The sequence below is a fragment of the Amphiprion ocellaris genome, chromosome 13 (genome assembly GCF_022539595.1).
Source record: "Amphiprion ocellaris isolate individual 3 ecotype Okinawa chromosome 13, ASM2253959v1, whole genome shotgun sequence".
In the NCBI taxonomy this organism is placed as follows: domain Eukaryota; kingdom Metazoa; phylum Chordata; class Actinopteri; family Pomacentridae; genus Amphiprion; species Amphiprion ocellaris.
Genome location: NC_072778.1, coordinates 5657602 through 5683451, shown reverse-complemented (window position 1 = coordinate 5683451; position 25850 = coordinate 5657602). Strand labels below are relative to the sequence as shown.

The following is a 25850-nucleotide window of genomic DNA, read 5'->3' as shown; positions in this document are numbered from 1 at the left end:
ATTTCTAGTTCGTAGTTGTAAATGAATGAATCCAGCACCTACCTCCGATGGGTCTGCTGGTTTAATTACTAGTTGACGTACCAGATTTGCTGTTGTTCAACATCACCTTGAGGTAGAACCCAACAGACATGAGGACCATGTCGTACCAGAAGGTGTCGTTTAGCTTTCATATGCTAAGTGGTTAAGGTCCTCCAGATGGCAGTAGGGCTCAGTTTGGCTGAGGCGAGCATACAGACAAAACACACAGAAGCTCCTGCAGTGGTGAATGGAGGAACCTTTCTGATGCTAACACATAACTAAATACAACCCTCTGAATCCCAAAACTTACCTGAAAGGCATGTACTTCATACAAAATCACCAACAGAGAGAAAATAAAGGGAAAAATTTGGAATTTTTGGTCAGTCTTTCAACTACTCATTGTGATGGGAAGTTTCATCTGAAATGTTGCTAAATCTAAAATTAATATTCTGATATAGTATCAAAATTACTTTATTCTACAGGTCTCATTTGAATTGTGCCGAATATAAACCATTTGCTCGAACCAGATTCAACGGGAAATCTAAAACTTCAGTGCTCCTCTGCACAATTGTAAAAACACTGGTGGCACAGAGCAGAGCCATAGGCAGCTGTGACTGACGTTTAAAAAAATAAACAGTAGTCCAGAGGTTTAACTATACTACAAACTGAGGCTCAGTTAGAACCAACAAAAGTAGAGAGGGCTGAGCAGAGCAAGACTTTGGGAAAGAGAGCTTACCAGCTCTACCACACCTGAATTCAGCGGAAACTGCAGCTTTGGCTTAATGGAGGAGACCATCACAGGACAGACCGTGTCCAGTCTGTCTCTGAGCAGAACCACTGAAGCAGGTCTGCTGGGAGACCACAGGCTGTGAAATGTGTGTGTTCATAGCTCAGCACAGTTCAGCATGATTGAAGCGCACTAAACTATGCCTGCAGAAAAATGGACGAAGCGCAAACTGCTAAAATTGGTCTCCAGAAGAACTTTGCCGAACCCTTTACCTCAGCAATGTTAGTTTCCCTCTCTGTCACTGTGCTATATAAGGAACGCAGCCCCCAACATGTAATGAGTGACATTAGAAGCACAACCATGAGTAACAGCGGAAGCCATTAAGCAGTACACATTAAGGCAATTTAGCCGATCAGAACCAGCCTCTGGCCTACTTTATGTGCACGACGGCTTTTCCAAACCAGCCTGCTTCTGAGGGCTGGTGTAAATGTGTGCCCAGAGGGCTGTCGTGCTGGCAGGCCTAATCGCTCGCTTAATCCCCCTCTCTGATTTTGGTAATTAAGGCTCAAATGGAAGCGGTACTGCTCTCCGGCTTTCCAAGCCTCATCGCTCGAAGTCAGGTTTAGCTGAAGTGCACACACAAGCGCATATTCATGTCTATACACAAACACATTTTAAGGAACATTTGCTCAGATGCCAACAGAAATAGAAACAGAAACTCCTTTCAGCTCGTTTCAACTTCATTCCCTTTCAGTGTGCTAAAACACAAACATATACGATGTCTCAAGCCTTGAGCAGTTCAACACATAACGTGGTTGCATGTGATTTCACTGAAGTTAGAACTCAGAGGACGTTTTCACTCTCACACTGTCACTAGTGAGTTTTCTTGGGGGGATATGAAGCTTTTGTCTTGCAGCCTTTTTATCGTATTTCTGTGTGCTGATAACTAAGATCTGTGTTTTCAAGAAAATGAAAGTGAGATAGTTAATGTACTTTTAAACCGGCCTCAAAGTTCGTCTGAGAGTAGTTTTTTTATTCCAGAACTGGTTCAAAAGATGTCAACCACTTTGCAAATCAAATGTGTTTGTACAGAAAGTGCAGTTTATATGATGCCTGTTGCATGTTGTCATACCATTAATGCGTTCATCTGATCTGGTGGTTGCCTGGTTTCCTTTCTTGATGTTTTATATTTTTTTATTCAGTCACATTATTAACAACAATCAATCGATTAACTGATAATCATTACCGTCCCTATTGTAAGTTTAAGAAAATTCTCACTGCTTTACCTTGTTGTTGGACAAAAAGTTTTCCAAGCGTCCACCATGAGGTTCCTTCATTTCAACAGTTTTGGCCACATTGAGCATGATGTTTCTCAGTTGAGCCTGTAAAGGATACATGCAACCATGACTAAGTGCCAAAGAGTTGTCTGACAGCAAGGTAAAGAGAATATTCTAAACATACCATACATTTAAAACACTTACATGATATTTTTTTTTTTTTAGGTTGACCTCATTTTAGGTGGTTAAAACATGTTTTGCTGCAGCATGTCACTTAGCTTCCCTGCTAGCAGCAGCACCGACTATGATCTACTATACATAATAGACAATGGATAACCTCACTTCAAAGAAACTGAACTATCCCTTTAATATACCAGTAGTTTATTGCCTTTCTGAACAGCCATGCTGGAAGATGGGCTGTAAAATTGGCCATCATACGAGGATGTAGGTGGTGCAATGTCACTTAAAAACCAATATGACAGCTAACGTTTTCAGGCAAATCAAAGTTGATTGTTTTGCATCAGGCTACTCACAAAAAATACACAAATTGTTGAGTGTCAAGGGGAAAAAGAGAGCTAGAACATGTTCACACTGACGCTCAATTACAGCGTGAAGAGCATGGGAATGTCGGATCGTCGGTTTCAGAAATTTACAGCAAATGGGGCGGAAAATGTATTGGGGATGAGGTGTCCAATGCAATCCGTCATGCATTTCGGACAGACCATAAATCCTGCTTAAGGTTTGGGTTGGAAGCTAAAGGACACATTGGGCTGAATATAGTAGAAACGTTACCGTCTATCTTTACCTACAGTGATAATATAGTATGATGTGTTGTAGGCCTATCATTATAAAAACACACTTCAATAGGAAGCGATAATACATGCACAGAGTATGAATTAGTCATCTAGTGAAAGCCTTCATTACAGGGACCCTCTTCAAACTGAGACTCCGTGTTTGAAGTTGCTACTGCGTTATTGCATGCCACCCACTCACACATCACTGGATTTCTTTTGTTTTATGGGAGCTGGACCAAAGTAGCAGCGTTCAGATAATGAGAGGGAAACCTTTTTACGGTTCTCCATGATCACTGCTGTGATGAAACGCTGCGCAATCTCTAAAAAGTCTGGAGGATTCTTAATGTTTTATGTAGCGACTCCCTTCTTCCCAAACTGAATAATTTGACCGAAGTCTGAAAACGCCTTAAAGGATTAATATGGAAACCCCCAGGGTTCCCTACTTAAATAATTGTCCCTGAAATGTGCCATGAAAGTCTTGGCATGTTACAGTGGTTTTTGGAAGGCTTCATCCTCATCAAGGCTGTTAATTAAAAACAATATTTTCCTTAAATTGAATAAATGTGTAGTTGTGCTTTATTGCAGATACATCGGAACATCTCTTCAAACAGTTAAAATAATATAATGTTTGTTTCAATGAACAGGAAACTAACAAGGTTTAACAGCTGTGTTTCTTCAGCCCTTGAAAGACAATAGAAACAGTTCAGCACAGAAAACCCCTAAATTGTAGTTATAAAGTTAAATTCTGCAAAAATAATACAAGCTCATGGAAGCCCCAATGGAAATCAATCTTCCATGGTCAGATTAAAGACACAATGAGCTGTTCACTCACTGTGCTACAAAATTAAAGGTTGAAATTTGCAAAAATTGAGCCTTCCAGTCACAAAAGTCTTGAACAGTATCCACCCAGTGTTAAACTAGATTTTGACTCAGGACTCTTTAATATTATTTAAGTAATAATTTAGTCTCAGCTTTAGTGGATAATGTACTGTAATTGTGCAAATTGTCTAACATTTTTTAAGGTATTTTTGGACATTGCAAACCTTTAATCAGACAGCAGTAGTGAGATGAAAAAACACGAGAGAAGAGAGAGAGGACACATGGTTCATGGCTTAATCCATAAGCTCCCAGAGTGCTTCACTTCCCTCACAAATTAGCATTTTGTCAGATAAAAAAGTAAGTTATGTGGGTTCAGAAGGACCGAGGACAGTCGCACAATTATCCGTGTTGTAACTTACCTTTGAGTGTTGGTTTAAAAAGCGGCACGGAAACGTTTATAGCTTGTTCCTTGGCAGTGCATAATTCACCTGACCTCCAGCGATCAGGATGTTCCAAACACTCAACAAGATAGCTTAATGGAGCACTCCAAATTCCTCACAGCTTCACAGCTCTGCCAGAATTAATATAATGAGCTATACAGCTAACAGAGATGTCTTTAAAGCCACCTGCCTAGTACTGTGTGTGTGGATGCAGGACCTCTAGGGGTGTCCAGTGGTGCCTGGTAGTGGATCCTTTGGGTTGCAAGTTGGAGGCTCCACAGTGTACCAATGATGCTTGTTTGGACTTAATTATGGCGTGTTTGGAAGTCAGGTCAACATCTGGGACTCTTGTCATGTTCCTAAACCTGAACAGTTTTTGTGGTGTGGCTAGAAGTATTGTCCTGCCATGAGAGGCCCCTGCTGTTGGAGGGTGCTACTGCCAGTAGGGTTGTGCTTGGTGTAATCTCTATAATTATTGATGCTGTAGGACCTTAGCTTTAAGATTCATATTATTTGACTTAAATCCTGTAACTTGTAATTCTGTCGGGTTTGGTATAATTATTGCATTGCTTAGGTTGTTCTCTATAATTAATGCCAATGTAGGGTCTCAGCCTTAGAGTCAGGTAAAGTAGTATTTTATTTAATTTTGTTAAGTTATTTAGATTAAATGACACCATAAATATTACTGTAGGATCTTAACCCTAATATCTAAACTTATTTGTTTAATTTTAGAATTTAAATCGTCTTTTTTACTGAAAAACAGTTTGGCGCAATTGCTGTTTTTAAGTGTTTTATATTGAAAACAATGACTTGACTCGATCACTGTATAAAAATGTAAAATGCTGTTTGATTGGAACACATTGAACGTATATAGCAGTGGCAACAAGTACATGATGCTGACACAGTGATTTGAGAAGGTTCAGTGGACATTTTATGCCACTTTCCAGAGATTTGGTGTCACCTTAAAATCCATTTTCACAACTTGAAGCCTGCATGTGTGATACCCAGCTGATGGTTTACTTAAAGAGGAACAGAAAAACTCACATGATAAGCACTGCCAGCCCATCCGTCAACCACTGATAACACTGTGACATTTTAGGGATAACATTACACAATCTCAGTTTTCACACTGTAAATCTAAGCCCCGCACTTTCAAGTGCACACATGTTGAGTTTTGACACTGGCAAAACAAAAAACTTCACTTCCACAAACACACGACAGGCTCATTTCTTTAAATTGCCTGCTTTCCTGAGCACTTGAAGCAAGACATGATGAGTCTGCTGAGTCACTTTTCCCCTTTACGACTGTATAAACTCCCACACACTAGCATCCACAAGCGGATGTTTGCTCCATCTCATTCCCAACACACAGTAGCACAATGTCATTGTGCATGGTTTTGGGATTTGATTGTTTACTAGACATCCGATAGATCATAAATTCAGTATGACAAACGGGAACCTTTGTAAGAGACGGACTACCCAGCCAATCATTACATTACCTGTTGTCCTCAGACACTAGCTGGGACTTCATGTCTGCTGAGAGTCACTGAGATGCTCAGGGGTTGTATGAAGGTGAGACACAACAATGAGAGCAAGGCCCTCTTGATACGCAATCAGTGAGGCAGACTCTGGAGACAATCACCGCAGAAGCACCAGAGCAAGCTCAGTAATACTCGGTGGAACTGGTAACAGTTAGCCCAGACGGAAAATGGTCACAGCAGGGTGAACGCAATCACATCTACAGTCTGAGCCGCAGTAAACCGTCCACACACACACACACACACACACACACACCAAGTTATTACATCCACCAAATCCACAAAGAACAGACTGAATTTCTTTGTTTTTAAAGGTTACAGAAAAGCAATACCCATCTGCAGCAATTTTGTCACAGCAACACAATTTTGGCTTTGATAACTACGTTTCAAATCTAAAAATTCAATGCTGCTACAATATCACAGACCACAGGAAAATCCACGAAGATGTATATAACCGCAGCTGTCCGGGACAACTTTGGAACCGCTGTTTCACAGGGGATTTGAAAGTTGTTGCTGTGTCTAAGACAGTGATTATAGACACATATCTAGAAAATCTCTGCAGTGTAACAGCATGATACTGTGCAAACTCAAATACTTCAACTTAACCATAGATTTTACGCATACCTAGACCTGAATGATGCCTACAAAGAATGTGCATGTGAGGACACTGTGTTGGGTATCTGCACTCATGGTTTTCAGTATATATAATTCACTTGGTCATACGTTGTTGGCTGCACAATCCACGTACGTAGCCAGATGACAAAATAACAGTTTCCTGCCCACTCACAACCATATGTATGCTCAAAGTATAATTTGTTGACAGAAAAATACTTAATATTAGTTTAATGATTATCTGTTTTATGTTATCGAACATTGTTGGGTTTGTGGATAAAACAGAAATGGATTATACTACCCTTGTCACTTTATAATGGGTATGTTTTGCATTGATTAATCAAGAAAATAATTGTCTTTACAATAATAGTCTCTATAATGGATGATTATGTTCAATATTAGACTGTAAAACAAATTTAGTGGAGTAATGTTTATATATTTGTGCATATAGCCTTGTTTTCTACTACCATTGTGGCAAATTAACTAATCTGGCCTGAAGCTTTGTACATAAACTCTACTTTACTCGAGGTGTGCTGCGACATTGAGGTTTCTTCCAGCATCTGTGTGGTACATTATTAAACAGAACCTTACCTTTCTTAAGGCCCTCTGAGCACAATACCCTCAGAAGCCCACAGAAGTGACAAATTGCTTTTTCTTCCTATTTTACCTATATGTTCTTTAGAGAGTTCTGCTCCCTCTAAAAACCCATATAATTTATTTCATTTTCCTGAGGAAAGTCAGGTAGAGCTGAGGCTGGTCCTCGTGTGGGTTTGGAGAATCAGTGAGGAGTTTTTCTTTCATTAGAAGTATTAAAGATGTGCATGGACAGTGGATAAGTCATGTCAAGGATGCTTTGACACCCTCAGACATGTAATTAAATCAGAAATAGAAGTGCTTTTTGCTTTAAATACTTCAGAGAGACAGACGTGGTGGTATCCCTGATAAGTCTGACTTCAACCACAGCATTGCATTTGCATTGCAATCAAAACTAGACTGCAATGTTAACAGATACACAGTGACAGAGTCTGGTGTCTTATTTGTCTTTTATTGTGTATGTATGCATGGATTTTAACTGTTCGTACTCTTGGTTTACTAAACAGGGGATGCCAAATCAGAGGACACGGCCAATAAAGAGGCAGGAGAGGAGAAACCAGAGGAGGACAACGACTATCACCGTAGCGACGAGCAGGTAAGCCTCTATGCTTCTCTTTTCCTTTCTCCAGGTCATCTTACTACAGCGACAGCTTCTCTATTGCTTTGGTGAATTTTCTGTGAGATATCTGCCTCCCTTGCCGCACAATCTTAATGCTCAGACCTCAGCTGTTTTTAATTCCAGCTACAAAACAGTCACTAAGAAATCTGTTGACAGAAAGGTCTTCAGATTGTTTAGACTAGCAGGGGCTTTGTTTCTGGGAAAAAGGTACTGTTGACGTTTGAAAAATTAAATACTGTGAGCCCCACAAACTTACTCCTATCCTTCATTTTATTGTAATAGAGACACATGTTGGAGTTTGTTATTTAATAAACTGCTTGCGTGGTTAGATACCACCAGGGGTAAGTGAGAATATGTTTTTTAATATACTTATATTTTACAAGGAAATTTTAGGAGGCAGTGAATATTGGTTTGTCTTTTAGCAGAGAGAGAAGCAAATAGGGTGAAATAATTATGGGTTACAAAGCATTCTGCCAGGAACAAAAGCACAGAGGAATAAAAATACTGTTTGTGATAATTGTTGGTACAATTGCCTTAAAAGCCTGAACATCAATTATTGCCTTTATAAAAGTGGCCCCTTTGTGACATACTGGGACAATTACTGGGTTCTTTTGTCTTTCAGCTGTTTGATTTTTATAGTTCCACTTAGTGACAGACACCACAGCGCCACACCACTGCTATCCACGGAACACATTTAAAATGGAAATGGGCTTTTCTCAATTCTATTTGTATTCTGGCACATTCTGAGACCTCGCAAAATGATATCAATAATGCAGAGAGAGAGAGAGAGAGAGAGAGAGAGAGTGGTGTTATTGTTGTTGCTAGACAGACAGTCAGGAACACAAAGTATCTTTCCTGCATCTTGAAAAAAAATGTTTTTGCCATTTTAGAAATTCAGATTGTTTTTTTTTTTTTTTAAGACAAGCCAGCCGTCTCCGAAGAACCAGTTCTTTATTGTCATCCGGGGGAAGGCTGGCTGCCCCGACGAGGGTGAAGATCTCACCCTTTGGATATTCAGCAGCCTTGCAGAATGCACACGGAATAGCTGATATTCTCTGTATGTGAGCTGAATGCAGTGATGTCAAATGTCATGGGCAGGAGGCGGGGACGGAGACAGCCGAGGAATACAAGATGACGGATAAAAAAAGAAAGGAATTGCAGGGTTGAAAGAAAAAAAAACATCCCTGCTGATGATCACAAGTCACCATGCAGGGTGATGAGGTGATCATAAATAGTCGAATGCGATTCTTAGCTTGGTATGCTGGAGGGCAGCAACATGTGAAGTGATTGAAAAGGTGAAGCTCATCAGAGCAAGCGGGGTGGAAACAGTAGCAGTGGAAGGATGATGGAGAGAAATGATGGAATAAGATAGGCTACGGTGGAGATGTCCGTATGTTTATAAGCAGGCAGCTTTTAGATCAAAACCCACCTTAAACCGTGTTGGCTAAACAATAGCACTGCATCAGAAATCCTCTGCATGGTACAGAACGGCTGCTGACACCAGGCTGTGGTAAGAATCTTAGAGCCACGCTGCAAAAAAAAAGGTGCAATGCAGTGTCAAATCCTGTCATTAAGCTCTGATTGTTGAAGCTTGTGGAGGAGCTCTCAGCTGACAGATTCCCATATTTCTTGGAATCCTCAAAAACATCTGATTATGTTATCCATGAACACTGAACAAACACTATTTTGTTATCCTGCTACTTCACATAAACCCAGGTGTAATTTGTTAGGTATAAGCTCCGGGTGCAAGCTTGCCATTATCTACTAATTTTAGTCAGCTTGTTCTCTCTTTCTATGTGTTACCACTTTCAAAGTCCTCTTCACTACAGAACACAAGAACATCCTTTGGACAGTAGCCTACCACACTGAACATTTTGAGTTTTGCTGAAGATTTTGGTCGTGCAGCAAAGTTATTTTTTAAGTAACAGTGCACGTCTTCCTGCATGCAGATATTCAACCACAACAATTCATTGTTTAGAGGGATCACCTAAGCCACATCCTTTGTTAAAACCATTGTGATTGGTTTAAACAAATACAAACAAGCTGGAGCATTTCCTTCCTCCATAGCAGAATAATAATGAATGCAGCCGGACCATTATGTTCTACAGAATGAGCTGGCAAAGGTAAACAATATAAATCGGATAGAAGTTTGAATTACTTTAGAGTTTTTGTGTTAGCCTCTACTACTTTGATTGAGCTGTAAAACAGTAAAGAAACTATGGACAGCACTTAAGACTCTAAAGGTCCTTCAAATGCCAGAATGGATCGTGGAGAATGCCGTATTCAAAGATTAATGGTGTTAGAAAAGCAGAGAGTGGTGAAGAAAGAGGTGCAGAAAATACAAAAGCAAAGTAAAGAGAAAGATGCCAAAGCATAGAAACTAAGTGCAAAAATGTGTTAGCAGCAGTTTCAGTCAGTATAAAGATGAAGAACAAAATTGTCCCAGAAATCTGATTGGCCCCCCATCACTCAGATATAAGAACCGACAGGCGAAGCGGCACGCTTGGCCAACTTGCAGAACACTTCCCCGCTGTCTTCTGGATGACCTTTCAGAATGTAACCTTGGGCTGTGAGGCAGTGCCAGTGAAATCTAATGAAACTAGAGAAGGAAAACAGAAACACAACAAAAGCTAGAATAAATCTGAGGAACGCACGTTATCTGCAAAGCGTGAAAACATGGAGTTTCAGAGGTTAATATTTTCAGATGAGGGATAAAGTCTGATGATAAGGCCACCCTCAGCCTTTCATCACATTTTGATAAAATGTCCATGGGGTGAGAACAGATTGTGTAAATTTAATAAACTGCAGCTATTTGAGGCTTTAAAAGTCTACTTTGGAGAAATTGGAGTACACAGCTTTGCTCTGAATTATTAATTAAATTCTCCAAGTGGGAAAGCCTGCTCTGTCAGAGGTCCAAACTCAAGACTTGCACATTTTTGCACACAGGAGACTTCAGAAAAACTAAACAGATAAAAATGTTGCATCAGAAGTGTGCAAGCACTCAAAACTCAGTCGTTAAATGGTGAAAGTCTCAAAATAAAGTGTGGAGCTTTCAGAAACAGAACACATATAAATTTATGTTGACATGCTTAGCTGTAGCATCAGCACGTCTGTGTGCTTAGCTGTCGCAGGACTCCGTGTCTCCATGAACATGTCACTAATGTACTTAAATGTAATGAAACTGTCTTGCGGATTGCTGTCGAGCCGCTATGGAGTCCAGATCACTGCCAAAGCTTTTATTTCACATTATGAGCCTCCCACATTGCCAGCGCCACTGGAAGGCAGATATATTGCAATGTTGGTCTTTGCTTATTGAAGGGCAGGCTGTGCGCTGATGCGCTGCCAGTGTTTATTCGAGAACAGTGATAATTTCCAAGTTTAAACAGGAACCAGGGTAATGTTAGCTCTTCCTGTCTCAAAAGAGCGAGATAAAAAGTGACAGAAGGACTCCCACAAATGAAGAAATGCAAAGCTTCTTCTGTCTCTCTCTATGTGGGAGCAGAAGCCTGGTGGCAGTAATGCATCCTGACTCCCATAACCATCGACTGCCAAAGCCACCTACTGTGTCACCTCAGGGGAATAACAAGTGCACGGGCCACTGGCAGCAGCCTTTGGTCGCATGAAAGAAGCCAATAAATAGAAGACAACAGTACAAGGTTAATGAGATGTGTTCTGAAAGCAGAGGGGCAAATGAGCACCAGTGTCAGACAGAATTAGCATTTTTACATGATTTACAAGTAGGTGAAACAAGTTCTGGTCATTATGTTCAGCTGTGAGCTTAGGAAATAAAACTGTTGTTGCCATTTCAGACAATGCCACAAGCTCAGAACAAGTTTTTTAAGATGTGCTGTCCGACCACGTCTGAATTCAAATGTGCTTATAGTTGCTTTGAACCGCCACAGTGGAAGGAAGAGTGAAAAGCTGGACATCATGGAGGGGGAAGACATGAAATCGTTCCAGAAAGGCTTTCCAGGTGTTGCACTGGGTTGTAAAGATGAAACACAAATAGCTGTGTGACAGTCAAAGAGGGATAGGAACGGAAGTACAATGTCTTGGTAATGTGGGATTGTGGCTTTCTCAGGCCTGTTCACACCCAAAACTAACATGTGTCCTGGCTGATCTGATCACGAGTGGACAGCTCTACATTCAGGTGTGAATCCATTCATGACATATTGAGGATATACTGAGATCTGATCGCTCAGATCAGATTCCGAGGTGGTTTGGACCTGAACCAGCCTCCTGCCTTTAGCAATGCAGGACAACTGATGTGCTCCGATTAAGCACACTCACTTCATGTCACAAACTTATAGCCTATGCCTCACTGTCGATCTTTTTTTGCACTGTAATCCTTCCTGACTGTCGATTTTCTTATTTGTCCAGTGCATCAGAAACTTGTCTTGAAGGCTTCCCAGATTTTACCTCCATAGACTATGTCTAGTTGCTGTAGCTACTACATCTCCACGCTTGCTCCCCTCTTTACCTCTGGCAAACCAGTGGTTACTGATTGTTTTTAAAACATAATGATCCCATCAATGCGGGAATGTCGCCTCAGACATTAGATTTAAGACTCAGTGAAAGCAGAGGTCGGAATGAGCACCATTGTCAGGCCGAATTAACTATTCTGCATGGCAAAGTAGGTGGAATTAGAGAAAAAAAACTTACTGTTTCAAACATTGCTGCAAACCTACAGTCTCAGCCAGTTTTTAAAACGTCCTGTTCTGTCTGAATTCAAATGCGCTTATAGTGCCTTTGAACAGTGGAAGGCAGAGTGAAAAGCTGGACATCATAGGCTCTTTTGTTTCCGTTTTAACGTTGATAGCGTTGCATCGAGTTGTACACATGACAATCAAATAAAAAGGGACAGAAAGGGAAGTGCAGTGTCAGCGCCTCGCTCACCTCCACACAACAAAGTGAAGTGGGTGTGAATGTGGGATCGTGGGTTTCTCAGGCCTGTTCACACCCAACATTAACATGCGTCCTGGCTGATCTGATCACGAGTGGACAGCTGCACATTCAGGTGTGAATGCATCCCAGACATATTGAGGACGGACTGAGATCCGATCGCTCAGGTGACTTAGGTGACTTCCGGAAGTGGTCGGAGCCTCATCCGGCCTCCTTCTTTTAGCAGAGTGTACGTGAATGTGTCCTGGGCAACAGTGAACTCAACTGACATCCTCTGAATAAGTGAAAGTATGAAGTTAGAGTAATTACAAGCGCTGCACCTATGATGTCTACTTAGCCATCGATCTCTGTTTCTTTCCACTGTAGTCCTTCTGACTACAGTTTCTTTTCTGTCTTGAGCATGAGAAACATTTCTTAGACGCTTCCTAGGTTTTTCCACCATGCAAGTAGTTAGTGTACCTACTCTGTCTCCATCACTGTCGTTGCACCTCTTGCCAACTGAAAACTCCCGTATACTGCTGAACACAGAGAGATTTAGCTTGTGCTGATGGGCTTTATCAGCATTATGTGAACCCATTTGGCTTCAATGCAACAGATTCCTTTATATGTAAAAGTCCTGCAGTCCAGTTTTAAATTCCTACAGCAAGCAAAATTGTCATGTCTTGTTCTTCTTGTCAGAGTAATGTGACCGCCACCATGCTGACACGTCAACATGCCAAACTTCAACTAGCATTCTGCAGTTTAACATTTAATGTTCCATGCTAATGTGCAACATGCAGGCGTTGTCGTTGCTTCAACATGTTTTGTTGTAGCTGAATGCAGACATGAGGTTGACGGAAGTTCAGCCATGTTGGTGTTGATGGGCGAGCGTATCAGGATTTCCAAAGTAATTAGTTTGATCCTTATCACAGTCCTGTAGTTGTCATGACTCTTGCTCTAAACAAGAATGTTAGACTAACAAAGTGACAGCCAGTATAATACACAGAGCCGAGAAATTGGCATAGCTAAATGTATACAATGGTGTACAAAGATAATAACCTCTAACTTCATTAAAAAAAGGGCACTAGACTGAAAAAAATAATCTAAATCTATGTAAAGTACTTGGCACAGGGCTTGTTCAGTATCATGGAGAAGTTGCCACAGTTCTTCTGTTAAATCAGTTTCCTAAAGTTTTCCCTTCAGGATCTTAGAGAGATAGAGGTGGAATGCACCCATGGCATGACATAAAACTCCATTTTAACACTACAGTTTTATTTTGTTTAGCAGTTTATGCACATTTACTTGGATAGATGTGGTTAGACAACGCATACAGTACGTCTCCTCTGCCTTTTGGAATGACAAAAGTGATTTATTTATTTCTCCTTTACAGTCTCCAATCAAATGACAACGCATGTTGTAATGTAACTGTTCTTAAAGTGGGTTTTGTAAATGCAGTATGTTGGCTCTTTGGTACATCCAAACCTTTTCAAATTATAGGAACATCTGTTTTAAGAAAAACCGCTTCTGTGTGTCTGAAAGGTGCTGAAAACATACTTTTATGCCAAGCCAGTTTTATTGCATTTTCACATCTCCTTTCTTCTGTGAAGCCAGAAGAACTGTCTTCTGTCTCTTCATATAAATAACAGACTGACTCCATTATGTAGAGATCAGAGCTCTGTGGGGGTCATACCATCTGTTGCAGGACTCCTTGTTCCTCTTGTGGCTGATTATAGTTCTTTATGACTCTGGCTGGATGATTGATGTCATATTGCAGAATTAATTTGGGCCTCACTGATGGCATTGATGACTTGAAACCCCAAAACACCGTGCTCTTCTTTCTGTGTGTCCTCCAAAAACAGGTCAGCATTTGCTTGGAGTGCAACAGCAGCAAGCTTCGGGGTCTGAAGCGCAAGTGGATCCGCTGTTCAGCACAAGCCACGGTCCTCCACCTCAAGAAGTTCATCGCCAAAAAGCTTAACCTGACATCATTTAATGAGGTACAGATAATGACGCGCTCCACCAGCCTGGAAAGCACCGCGATGAGAGCAAAGCCCTGCTAGATCCGTCTCATGATGAATGTGGTTTTAGTGTAAAACTAAGGAACTAATTCTGGAGGGAATTCCACCCTTAATGCCACTTCTGTCCGTATTAATAACATTTACACTAACATTGGACACCAATCAGACCATTTAATCGCTCAAAGCTGGAGTTAACCTGAAGGCTTGAAACTTTACAGGCAAAATATAAGTAAAAGAACATATTGAATTGGTAGAGAATCACCTCAGCACAAGAAGTGACTTTGCAGAAATATTGTTTTTTAATTCCAAAAAGTTTTACTCCACATTACATTTTACACTGATTTATTCTCAAAAAAAAAAAAAAAAGATGGAAATGATAGATTGTCATCATTTGTCTTAATTCCTGTACTTACAAAACGGATTTGTAGCAAATTGGAACAAATCTCTTAATTCTTGTAGTTCATTTTAACTTGTTGCAGCACCAGCTGGGCAGTGTGAGTTCTGTGTATCAGAAAGTTTATTTAATTGCAGGAAATTACATAAAGGTCAGTTTATTTATCATATTTTTGCACTGACTCATGCGAGGCTTTTTTATGTTTGTTATATTTAGCAGGAAACAAACCCTTATGATATCTAATTTTCCTGTTTGTTGTCTTCACCACCCTGTTCGGAGCAGCAGAATGGGGGAGTGGGCGATAATTTGACAGATGGATTTTTAGATTGCTGTGAATAATCCTCACAGTCGCCTTCTTGTTGTCTATTTTTCTATTTTCTCCCATGTCTTTTTTTTTAACTGGCTGTCACAGAGATGAGTGGGCAGGCTCCATCATATCGTCGGCCTCCATAACACAACTTTGGCGAGGCGGACGCTCTACCCGCCAGCCATTGTTTTATCTATTGACTATCAAAAGATGTTGTTTGAAACGATTCTGCTTTCAGCGTTGAGCCAAGCGAGGAGCTTTACAACACGCCGCTTTGTCAGAGAACAGCGCGCCACTTGCTTATTCCTCGTGTTTGTAGGCCTGTTGTTGAGGTCGCTGTTCCCATCTAAATACACATTCTAAATTAAACATAGAAGAAATGACCAAATAACAGAAAACAAACAAGTGTGGGAAATGCACTTAAAATGATAAATAGCACTATGTAAAGATCTTTTATTTTAGAGGAGGGATGTACAACCTCAAGAATGTCGGCCCCGTTTTGACCTTTGCAAAAAGGCCTTTTCGTTGTTTTCTAAATGGTTTATTAAGCTTAAGATGAAGGATTTTTACAGCTGTCAAATCTTCAATTTGATCTTCGGTTTGTGGAAAAATTCAAAAACTCCCTATAATTGGTGATGCATATTTTTCACTGGAGAGCTATGACATGTCAAAGACTAACATTTCTCTCCTAGACTGCTTTTTTTCACAGTTCTCAGAAAACTGAGAAAAGATATACATAATTGGTATAGCAGAAAGTTTTTTCTTCCAAATGTATTTCTTGTAAATCATCTTCAAATGCGTCAAATTTCCATTGTGAGCCTTTCAAGTGGAGAAAACCTTTATGCTTTTCATAGCAAATTGCTGAAAGATACTGAAAAATACCCCTTAAAGCACAATTTATCATTTTTGAATAGTATGCCAACATACAAAGGTATCCAATTCACTGTCACAGATAGAATAGCAAGGAATAGCAGCAATTAAGAATCTTTACTTGAGGAATTAATACAAGGGGGCCAGTACTGAGTGTAAATTTTTACATTCAGTATTGGCCCTCTTCAGTCAAAATCAAGGTGTTAAGATGTTCATTGGGTGTTTGTTTATATGTTGGTCAATGCCGTGGTTTAGCATGACCACCTTGAAACTGCAGTGTAAGAGTGACAGTCCCAAAAACATAGATTTAGACTTCTGGGGTTTTATAGTTAACAAACTTAAAGAAGCAGTCAAGTTTCTGTATAATTATTCTTCTGAATCGATTTCTGGTTCAAACATGTACAGCTGAATTAGTATAATGCTACATGTCAACCAGTGAATAAAAACGTTTTCAGCTGCCTCATAAAAGCTTCGCAGGAGTCGACCGATCTGTAGAGGAAGAGCATTCCACAGCTGGTTTTGTATTTGGTTAGTGGGACAAGAAGTCATTTTTGTTGGCCTGACCCCTTTCTGTGCCTGCTGTACAACTTTCTTCTCAGTTCAAGGACATCTAAGAAGATTTTTGTCATTTTCTGCCAACATATTTTTTATTTTTTGACACAAAATCCATCTTAACACAAAATATTCTAAGTATTCCCCTGAATCATTTGTGGAATCTTCCCTAGTCTCAGACCTACAGTTTCCATCTCACCGCTGCTGCTGATTAAGGCCTAGCGTCCATTGACAGCCAGCAGGTGGCGCTGTGGCAGTGTTCCTCTGCAGCCTTCTCTCTCTCTCTTTCCTCCCTCTCTGTCTCACAGTGTTGATTGGTAGATGCAGATGCGAGGCGGGGATATCAATGTTGACTTCAGATGGGGGAGAGGTAGATTTGGCGAGCCGGCCCCCCTGTTCAGTGTTGCACTTTTGTATTCTGTGCAGAGGAGCCAGGGGCCACTCTGTGTCAAAATAAGCTTCCCCCCGTTCCCTCTCCAAGAAACAGTGATGTTAGAACAGACAGTGGGGAAAAAATGAGGGCAGAGGACCAGAGGGTAGGTGGGGTAGCTTTGGCTTTCTCACCACACTGAGACCTCCAACCTTCCTCTGTCATATTCCAGTCATGTTTTTAAACTTTCTGGAGGAAAAGGGGAGAGCTTCTGCGTGTCTCAGGTCACGTATTGCTCAGTAATTTGCTTTTCTGTTTCTTTCAACAGCTGGACATTTTATGCAACGAGGAAATCTTGGGGAAGGACCACACTTTGAAATTTGTTGTTGTGACAAGATGGAGATTTAAGGTAATCAGTAGTTCAAACACATGAATATTCAGACGTAATTTGATAACGGCGTCGCATTCCCTGTGAAAACTTGTTGAGTTTGAGTTATAGTGCAGTCTTTAGGCTGAATATGGTTTAATTAATCTACACTTACATGTCAAATTAGGATGCTCTGCAATCAGGGTGATGCAGATTTAACTGACTGATGTGTATTAACATGTAGAATGCCATCTTATCAAATTTAATTAAAAAAAAAAAAACAAGAGTGATAGCTCTCGAGTAGGACTTTACTTCCTAATAATAGTTCAGCCTGCTGAGTACAGGACTGGTGGACATTCTCATCAACTGATTAATATTGAAACTAGTATTTATACATTACTAAGATAAAATACACAACATGGTACTTGTACAGCATATTTCACTGATATATTTATTTACAGGCTAATCAGTATAAAACGGCAAAAAGGCTGGTGATATGTCGCACTGAAATAAAAGAGCAGGTATTATAGCTCTAGGAAGGGTAAGAAAACATACACAATACTGTTCAAATGTTTACAGCAGGTAAACAGTGTTGTGCAACAGTCTGTTCAGCACTAAAAGTAAAGTGAGTTTTGCCTTGAATAGCTCTGCTGGCTCCGAGTCTACATTTGGATTCATGCTGCGGAAGGAATTTGGACTGATCAAACACCTCCCTGATGGTGTTAAGTAATGAATAAGCACCAAAACGTTGAAAGAGCCTCTACATTTACACAGTTCAGTATACAGGAATTCACATGGGCAAGTGAAAAATGGTCAGGCCTTAATGTTAGTGTTTAACAGAATCCTCTCAGTTTAACTTGACCTAATCCAAACACGTCAGCTAAAGTGAACAAGTCACTCCTGAATGTATTTTTTTTATCCAGTAAGCCAACAAATAGGGCTAAAATAGACTTTTCAACCAATCAAGTGGCCTTAGAGGAAAGAAAATCTGTACAGATTAAGCACACTCAACCTGCTAGCCTTATTAGCCTAAATTAACTCTAAATCTGCATAAAGAGCTTGTATTTGTAGCGAAATAAATCATTTGATTTGACAGTGAAATGATACCAAACTCAGAGCAGAGCAGCAAGCACCTGCTAGCATTCGTTTGCTTTCTGAAAATACAAAAATATCAACCCGTGATCCCAGCACAAGAACTACTAAAACGAGTTAGCCTGTTGTTTACAGATGATCTTCCATCTTGGTTGTTGTGGTAAGCAGTCTACAAGTTTACACTCGACTTTACACTACTGTTCGAAAGTTTAGGGTCACCCAGGCAATTTCATGTTTTCCGTGAAAACTCACACTTTTGTTCATGTGCTAACACAATTGCTCAAGGGTTTTCTAATCATCAATGAGCCTTTCAACACCATTAGCTAACACAATGTAGCATTAGAACACAGGAGTGATGGTTGCTGGAAATGTTCCTCTGTACCCCTATGGAGATATTCCATTAAAAATCAGCCGTTTCTGGCTAGAATAGTCATTTACCACATTAACAATGTCTAGACTGGGTTTCTCATTAGTTTGGTATATTTAATGTTCATTGAAAGAAATGCTTTTCTTTCAAAAAATAAGGACATTTCTAAGTGACCCCAAACTTTTGAACGATAGCGTATGTCCTTCCAAAGTGCAATCACACCAGCAAATTCTTTGACATCGTGCCAGTTACTTTGGAGCCGACTCCAAGGTAAATGTACAATAAGTCAGACCTGGAAGTCTCCTTTGGGTTGGGTGAGACCAAAGTTGTGACAACGCTGTAATATTCCTTCTGCTGCCAAAAATACTAGACTAATCCTGGAGGGCCATTGATGGAGAGCTGTTATCTTTATGAAAGGAACACTGGTGATCATCCAACTAATCAGGTCAGATGAGAGCAATCAACCTGGGGACAACATCTCTGCCAGCAAATAAAACACCTAACTTATTGGCCTTGGCTGCAGTGTTAAGTCTCTACAGTAGGTAGTGAATCATTTAGTGCAGCCTGTCTGTGATTCACTAACTATTAAATTGTTTCCTGACAGTTTTGCCATCATGTTTTAATCTGTCCCACTAGATCCTTCACTAACCCGCTTGAACATAAACACAAATCCATAGTTCCACAGCCGTGCCAAGGTCCTGCCGATAAACTAGTTGTGAATGTATGAGTTCAGAAAATCCGTCTTTTGCTGAGGTTGTGTTTTGTGTTTCCTCTCCAGAAATCACCCCTCCTGCTCCATTACAGACCCAAGATGGATCTGCTGTAGCTACAACGGACACAACGGTTGTTTTCTTTGTTTTTTTTAATTTCCCTTTTCTGTTGTTGGCCCAGTGGCCGCGAACTGTGCCGAAACCTTTTTATTTATGCAAAGACGATCAACCAACACCAAGCAAACACCCCGACGGTAAAAGTCAACACAAGCCAGCAGCCAATCGGGATCTAAAGGGAGGGAAAGGGGGACGAACACGACAAAAACTGGTGGCCTCCAGCACAGACACGGCAACACTGGTGTGTTTTTAGGAACTGAAACAACCATTTTTTTTGTCCGCTACATCCTACATATGTGAACATGAGAAAAAAAGAAAAAAAAAAATACAAAAACAAATGGAGAGAAAGCATATATTTATACTTTTGTACAGAAGAGACACATGGAACCAAGACACTACTGGTGCTCTGTTTACACAAAACAAGATGTCGGGAATCACATGACCGTCTTTTTGAGCTTCATGCAGACTTCATCCTCCTGAGACAATGACTGACAGGAGAAGAAGAAGGTTTTTTTTATACGTTTCCTTTCACAGTACACTCGACACGTCTTTGGAGCACAGAAAGTATATGGAAAAGTTATATAACAGGCATCAATTTTAAGCTGTTTATCAAGTAAAATGTCTCTGAATCTTTGTTTTTTTTTTATTTCATTTCGTTGGCTTTGTCTAATTTGCTATTATTGAGTTCTTGATTGTCAATTGTGAATAGGCAAATTTTTTTTTTGTGTAGTAATTTATGTTCTATATACCAATATTGTACATAAAATGTCATTACAGAGAGAAAGAGAGAGATTGAAGAGACTTTAGACTGTTAAAAAAGAGTGGATCCCAGAAGTGCTATCTATATGTTGAAGTGTCTGGAGGTGATAAATTAGGATTTTTAAAGACAGACTCACTATCAGTATCAAAATATATAAATGCATTTTTATGTTGTCTTGGAAAGACACAAAACAGCTATATCAAATCCTCTTCCATTTATGTGTACGTGGGGTCCAAATATGTTACGTTGCTCTAATAGAATTACGAGACTTTAGGACAGATAAGGACGAAGCTTCAGAAGTGTCCCCAACCTCATGCTCCTCATCTCACCTGCCTTCTATACAGTTAACCTTTTCTTTCCTTTTTTTTCTGACAATATATTCAGATTTTACAGAAGATACTCATGTCCGTAAATGCCTGCAAGACATGAAAATGCAAAATTTGGGCATTTTTTTAATTGATTTTAATCCCACAGTTGTGAAACCATGCAGTCCTTAATATCCGTCCCTGTTTGTGCAGCCTTTCAGCAGCACCAGGCTACTGCTTTTACACCCACATGTTTACAGCTTTCGGTTTGAGCAGATGTTTTTTCGCGCCCTCGCACCACGCATTTTCTTTGGCTGCATTAGTTCATATTTTTACTGCAAAACTACCAAAGCTCCGCAGTAGTGTTTTTCTTTTTAAATGTCCAGTCTCACTCGTCTTAACAGCCACAAAGACGGTCTTAACCCAACTCGATTACGGTGTTTAATATCGACATTTATCAGTCAAGAAGATGAAACAAAAACTGCGTGCTCGTCTCCTCAAAGCAGGACGTCTGCGGTGTGAAGCAGCACAGATGGGCCGGTTTGATAAACAGGAGTGCAGGTTACCGATGTCACATTGTTGTGTTTCTGGAGTAGATTTCAGTTACTTCTCACTGCCAGCTTGAGATGCAAATGTGCAAAAGTTGCACAGTGCTTAAGAGAATTAATTTAAGAACATTTCTGAAAGATAGGTATTGTTTTTGTCACAAAATCACTATAAAACTTGGTGTTTTTTTGCAGAATAGCCAGTGTTCGATACTGTTGACTTCACAAGACACAATTTTACAAGTCTTTTTGAAAAAAATAACTTGCAAATTCAGGTTTCGCACAGGGACTGAGATTTTTTGAACATTTTGATAATGAAATTCTGAATAAAATGACCGCTGTTTGGTCATTTGGTGCTCATAAATGTATGTTTCTAACCTTGAGGACTATTCCTCAGGAGCAATGCTGTTCTTAACTGTGTGACGCAGCGAACCGATGTTCTGTCAAACTACAAAATGTCTTAACCCTAAAAAATCCTGAACCGAACTGTCTTTAACGTGACCACAACTGGATCCCTGAACACCGTGTCAGACCTCAAGTAGTATTACCTCACTGACTTGTCTCATTGGTAATTCAACGACAATTTACCTTTCGCATTATGTCAGCCCACAACAAGCTTTTTTTTTTTGTCTGTATGTTCACATGCAGGGTTCCTATGCATCCTCACATGTCAAACGTCTGGAAAAATGGAATTGCAAATTGGATTTCAAAGCAATGTATAGGAACTCTGCCACACAAGGACCTATGTCGTGTGTATTTAATGCATTATAGCCTACAGGTCTGTACAAAACCAGCTCAACCAAAACTCCTCCTGCATGTTTCAGTTCATTTCTTACGATAAACTTTATGTTCTTGAATACCCTTAATCCAGCTACCTTTGTAAGGCGACATTGTTTTTGGTTTTTTGGTGCCATTTTGTTGCATTAAATCATGAAATCTGTATTCTTTTTTTGTTTTTAAAAAGGTTAAGTTTTGACCAACATCTGCTGCTTCCGTCCTGGTATACCTGTAGTTGCAGTAGAAGCATTCAGATTTGTTTCAGATCTACACATTTTCCGACAACTTCTAGCCTTGTTCCCACTTTTCCCTTTATTATTATTGCTTTAAACACTGAACATTGTAATCGGCCTGCGTAAAATTGGAAATTTCCATTTTGAAAGATGATCTACTGGTAAAAAATGATTTAAAACCAAAAACAATGAGCCCTCAACCATCTCGCCAGCTCATAGGCGAGTATTGTGTTTGTAATTGGTGAAAATCCTGTAACTGTTGTGTGCTGTTATGTCTTTGTAAGACTTGGTATTTCTGAGGGTTAAACACATGAATACATAGAAATTCGACCGGTGATTCTCATCGCAGTGACCTGGTTTGCAGTTCTAGGTTACAGTCAGTCGTGTTGCTTTGCAGTCAGTTCAATTTTCAGCCTCGGCTTCATCCAACCGGAGTCCTCGTCATGTTTAAGTGTCTGTTTTATGATGATATCTCTTTACTGTACGTCAGCTTTTTCCTTCAGGTGATTAAGCTGTTAAAAAACACACCCCCAAACACACGGTGCTACTGTAACTACCCCAGAAGAAAGGTTACCACATTTCTGTACAATGTAAAACACTGCATGGCTGCTCTGTACCGTGGAGAAGGTCTGACGTTGAAACAAAGGCTACATCTGTGCAGGTTTAGTCGCCTTTTGGTCTGCATGGTTGTGTTCATTCTGCTCATGACATGTTCCAATTTTATTTCTCATTGGTTGCCAGATGTCCATCATCTTGAGCTGATCAGCTGTTCCAGAATTGCTATGAATAGCAGTTTAGCTGGAAAACCCCACTGTGATTTGTTGCAGATGCCGAAACAAACTGCCTGGTAATGCATTTTTTTCGTCCGAAATAATGTGATGAGGCCCACTACAAAAGCGTAGTTCGAATTTCACTCGAAAGGCAACAGAACAGAAGCAACACTTTTTGACTTGATGGAACTTCAGTGTCTATTTTACAACCAGCAGATTCCAGTTTTCATGCATCGTAAAGTTCTACAGTGTGAACAAAACCTTTCACTAACTCCTCGTGTATTTGTCGAGTATTTTTCAAACAAGCGAGCGATGAACCCATTGAAGGGTCAGGTCTTCGCCACAGTGACGGTCAGACATCGTCTCTGCCGCCGGTGCTTTCTATGGTGCTAACAACTCCTCGTTTCAAACTTCTTCAAGAGAGATTCAGTCAGAGACAGAAAGACGCTGTGCTGCGATGTTCTCCTCCCGCCTTTTTTCCCCACACGTCTCCTCTCTGTACCTGCTCGAGTCCTTGGGTGTCTTCTCTTGTCAGAGGTGTCTCGCTGTGCTGGTAACGAAGGTGCTGTTTTTTCCCTTTTCCATTGATTTTTTGGCTCTACCCTCTTGCCTAGGCTTGCTCTGGAAAGCAAACAGATGGATCTTTAAATAAGTCATAGACTGTGACGGGGCTGATGCTGTGAAAAATAAAAGTAGTGAGATATTGGGTGTACTAGCTGCAATGTCGTGCCTCCAAGAGAAACTCACACTTATTATAGGCTTCTCTGGTGAGATGTTTGCGCCTCTGAGTCAGATTGACACTTCAATCTCTAACAGATAATTGGCTCCGCAAGACGAGAACATGCATGAAATTTAAAATCACGCAGAGCTGATTTTGTTTTAATGTCCCCAAATTTCTACGGAGCTCTCGGGAGCTTCGACCTCCTCACCGCCGGCGTGTGGATTCCACATTGAGATGTCAGCGCTGCTATGCTTGACAGCCAAGCTAAGAGGCTTACAGGAGGCCTGAGCGTGCCTCGCTGCAGATAGGTGAGGGCATCGACTCCAAACGGTCTCCGGCAGGAAGCGAGGCCGCCATCTGTCAGAGCTTCATCGTCTCTGCTTCGACCTTGACCTCCTGTCAGCCCGTTTGTTATCTCCTGCGAGGATCCGAGTGGAGCTCGGGGGGAGTTGCGTGAAATTTGGATTGGAGGTGGTTCGGCAGCTTCACGCCGACTGTCAGCGCGAGCACATCGGAGTTTACTCTCCCACCACGACGTGAAGATGAGCAAACAATTCATTTGTGCTGCTTTGCACGCTTTCTGAGCTCGGAAATGTCTCAGAAGCTTGCTCTCTGAAGGCGGCGCCATCCATTTCAGCTTTTATTTTCAAGCCTGTTGTTGGCAGCGGAATCATTCCTGGCAACTTAAAATGGCTCTTGTGTGTTTTCTTCACTGTAATAAGCGTCCACTCTGGGAGTGCGGTAGCTTTCTTTGTTGCCCAGCTCGCTTGTTCTCCCTCATTTCTGAGTTCTCTGTAAAGCTCGGTAATCTCACAGGCAGGCTTCGTGTGCGACGGAGAGGGAGACCTCGAGGGTTACTGAAACGGCAACATGTAGGAAAACACCCCAAAAAACGATTGTTTGGCCGGAGTGGCTGCCCGCTCTGAAAAGTTCTGAAAAGGGCTTGAATGTGCTGAATCGTGTCGCCATGGGTGGTGCAGTTTGAAGAGCAAACGACTGGTCGAATTATGGATTGTTTTCAAAGATGACACCTCTTGACATTTGTGTGCGAGTGCTAGATTGAACCTTTTGGCTTCAGTAATTGCCATGTAAGTTGGGAAATCGGTCAACAGCTACCAAATCTAACAGTTTCATGCTCCCATGAGCCATAGCAGGTGTCATCAGTTTAAATCTGTCCAGTTTTGTATTATTTATGCTGAAAAAGTGACTTCTGCAGCAGTTTTCTTCAAAGATTTCCTCTCCTCTTCTAACCTTTTACTTTCACCTCTTTCTTTTTTGTGTGAAATCTACCTGACTCGTCCAGAAAACGGCTTAAATTATGACTTTGCAATTGAACACCCCTCTTTTTTTGTATTAATCCAAGTGTGTTAATGTCTGCGCAATGCTCTGTCCATGTATAACAAATGCATAGGTTGCGTTTCTAGGTCAAGTGCGAAAAACAAAAAAGCAAAAAAAAAAAAACAAAAAAGGAATAGTGTGAATCTGGCAATGTGGTTATTGTATTTGCAAGGAAAATGTGCAATATACGGTTCTCAGATGGTTCCAGGTTTCAGTGTAGAACTCCATTTTTAATTTTTTAATATTCTTTTTGCTATCATTTTTTCCAGTCAGTTCCTCAGGTCACTAAATGCCTTCTGGTCCTGAGGGTGACCAGGGAATCTCAGAACATACACTAATGCACCCAAAATACAAGCGACTGGATTTTATTTTAGTCTTGTCTCTCTCTCCTTTTCTTTTCTCCCCCATTTGTTGCAAACAAATTTCTTAGATTTTGCTTTTTTTTATTTTCAGGTTAACACAGGCACTTAATCGGGTGTCCTTTTCCTTGCCTCCTTTTTGTATTATTGTTATTTATTGCACATGTAATGAACTGGTTTCCATTGCCACATTTAATTCCAAGGAGTTTTGGGTCTAGAGTGGGGCTGGAATTTCTTACGTACAAAACTACAGAAGCTTTTGTCAAAACCTAAGTGTGTATTTCATCAATAAATGCCTTTAAAAGTGCTGCTGGTGCTGTGTTGATTTGGAAACAGAAGTGTCAATATCGTTGTATGCTGGATGCTAGAATACCGTCACTGATGATGCAGCAGGTTTACCTAAGTCTGAAAAGGGCGTCAGATCATCCTCACGTCAGCATAGTTTCAAGAATGAGAACAAAAACCTGAAGCTAAGCAGATCACTGGTTGCTATGAAAAAGATGAGTGAAAACAGTTGTTTTACTGTTAGTGGTATTTCTTTTTGCTATGATCCTATAAAT

General features: G+C 40.5%; 1 protein-coding gene across 3 annotated transcripts in view; it reads left to right on the top strand.

The window, feature by feature from the left end:
* LOC111578485 (polycomb group RING finger protein 3) overlaps positions 1 to 25597 on the top strand; it is an 81280-nt gene extending 55683 nt beyond the window's left edge. For all 3 annotated transcript variants that reach the window (XM_035955111.2, XM_023285326.3, XM_055016423.1), the window contains exons 7-10: positions 7325 to 7413; positions 14178 to 14315; positions 17158 to 17238; positions 19434 to 25597. In XM_035955111.2, the coding sequence (XP_035811004.1) occupies positions 7325 to 7413; positions 14178 to 14315; positions 17158 to 17238; positions 19434 to 19481 (356 nt within the window). In that variant the 3' untranslated portion in view covers positions 19482 to 25597. The remainder of the gene's footprint in view (positions 1 to 7324; positions 7414 to 14177; positions 14316 to 17157; positions 17239 to 19433) is intronic.
* The last annotated feature ends 253 nt before the right edge of the window (positions 25598 to 25850 follow it).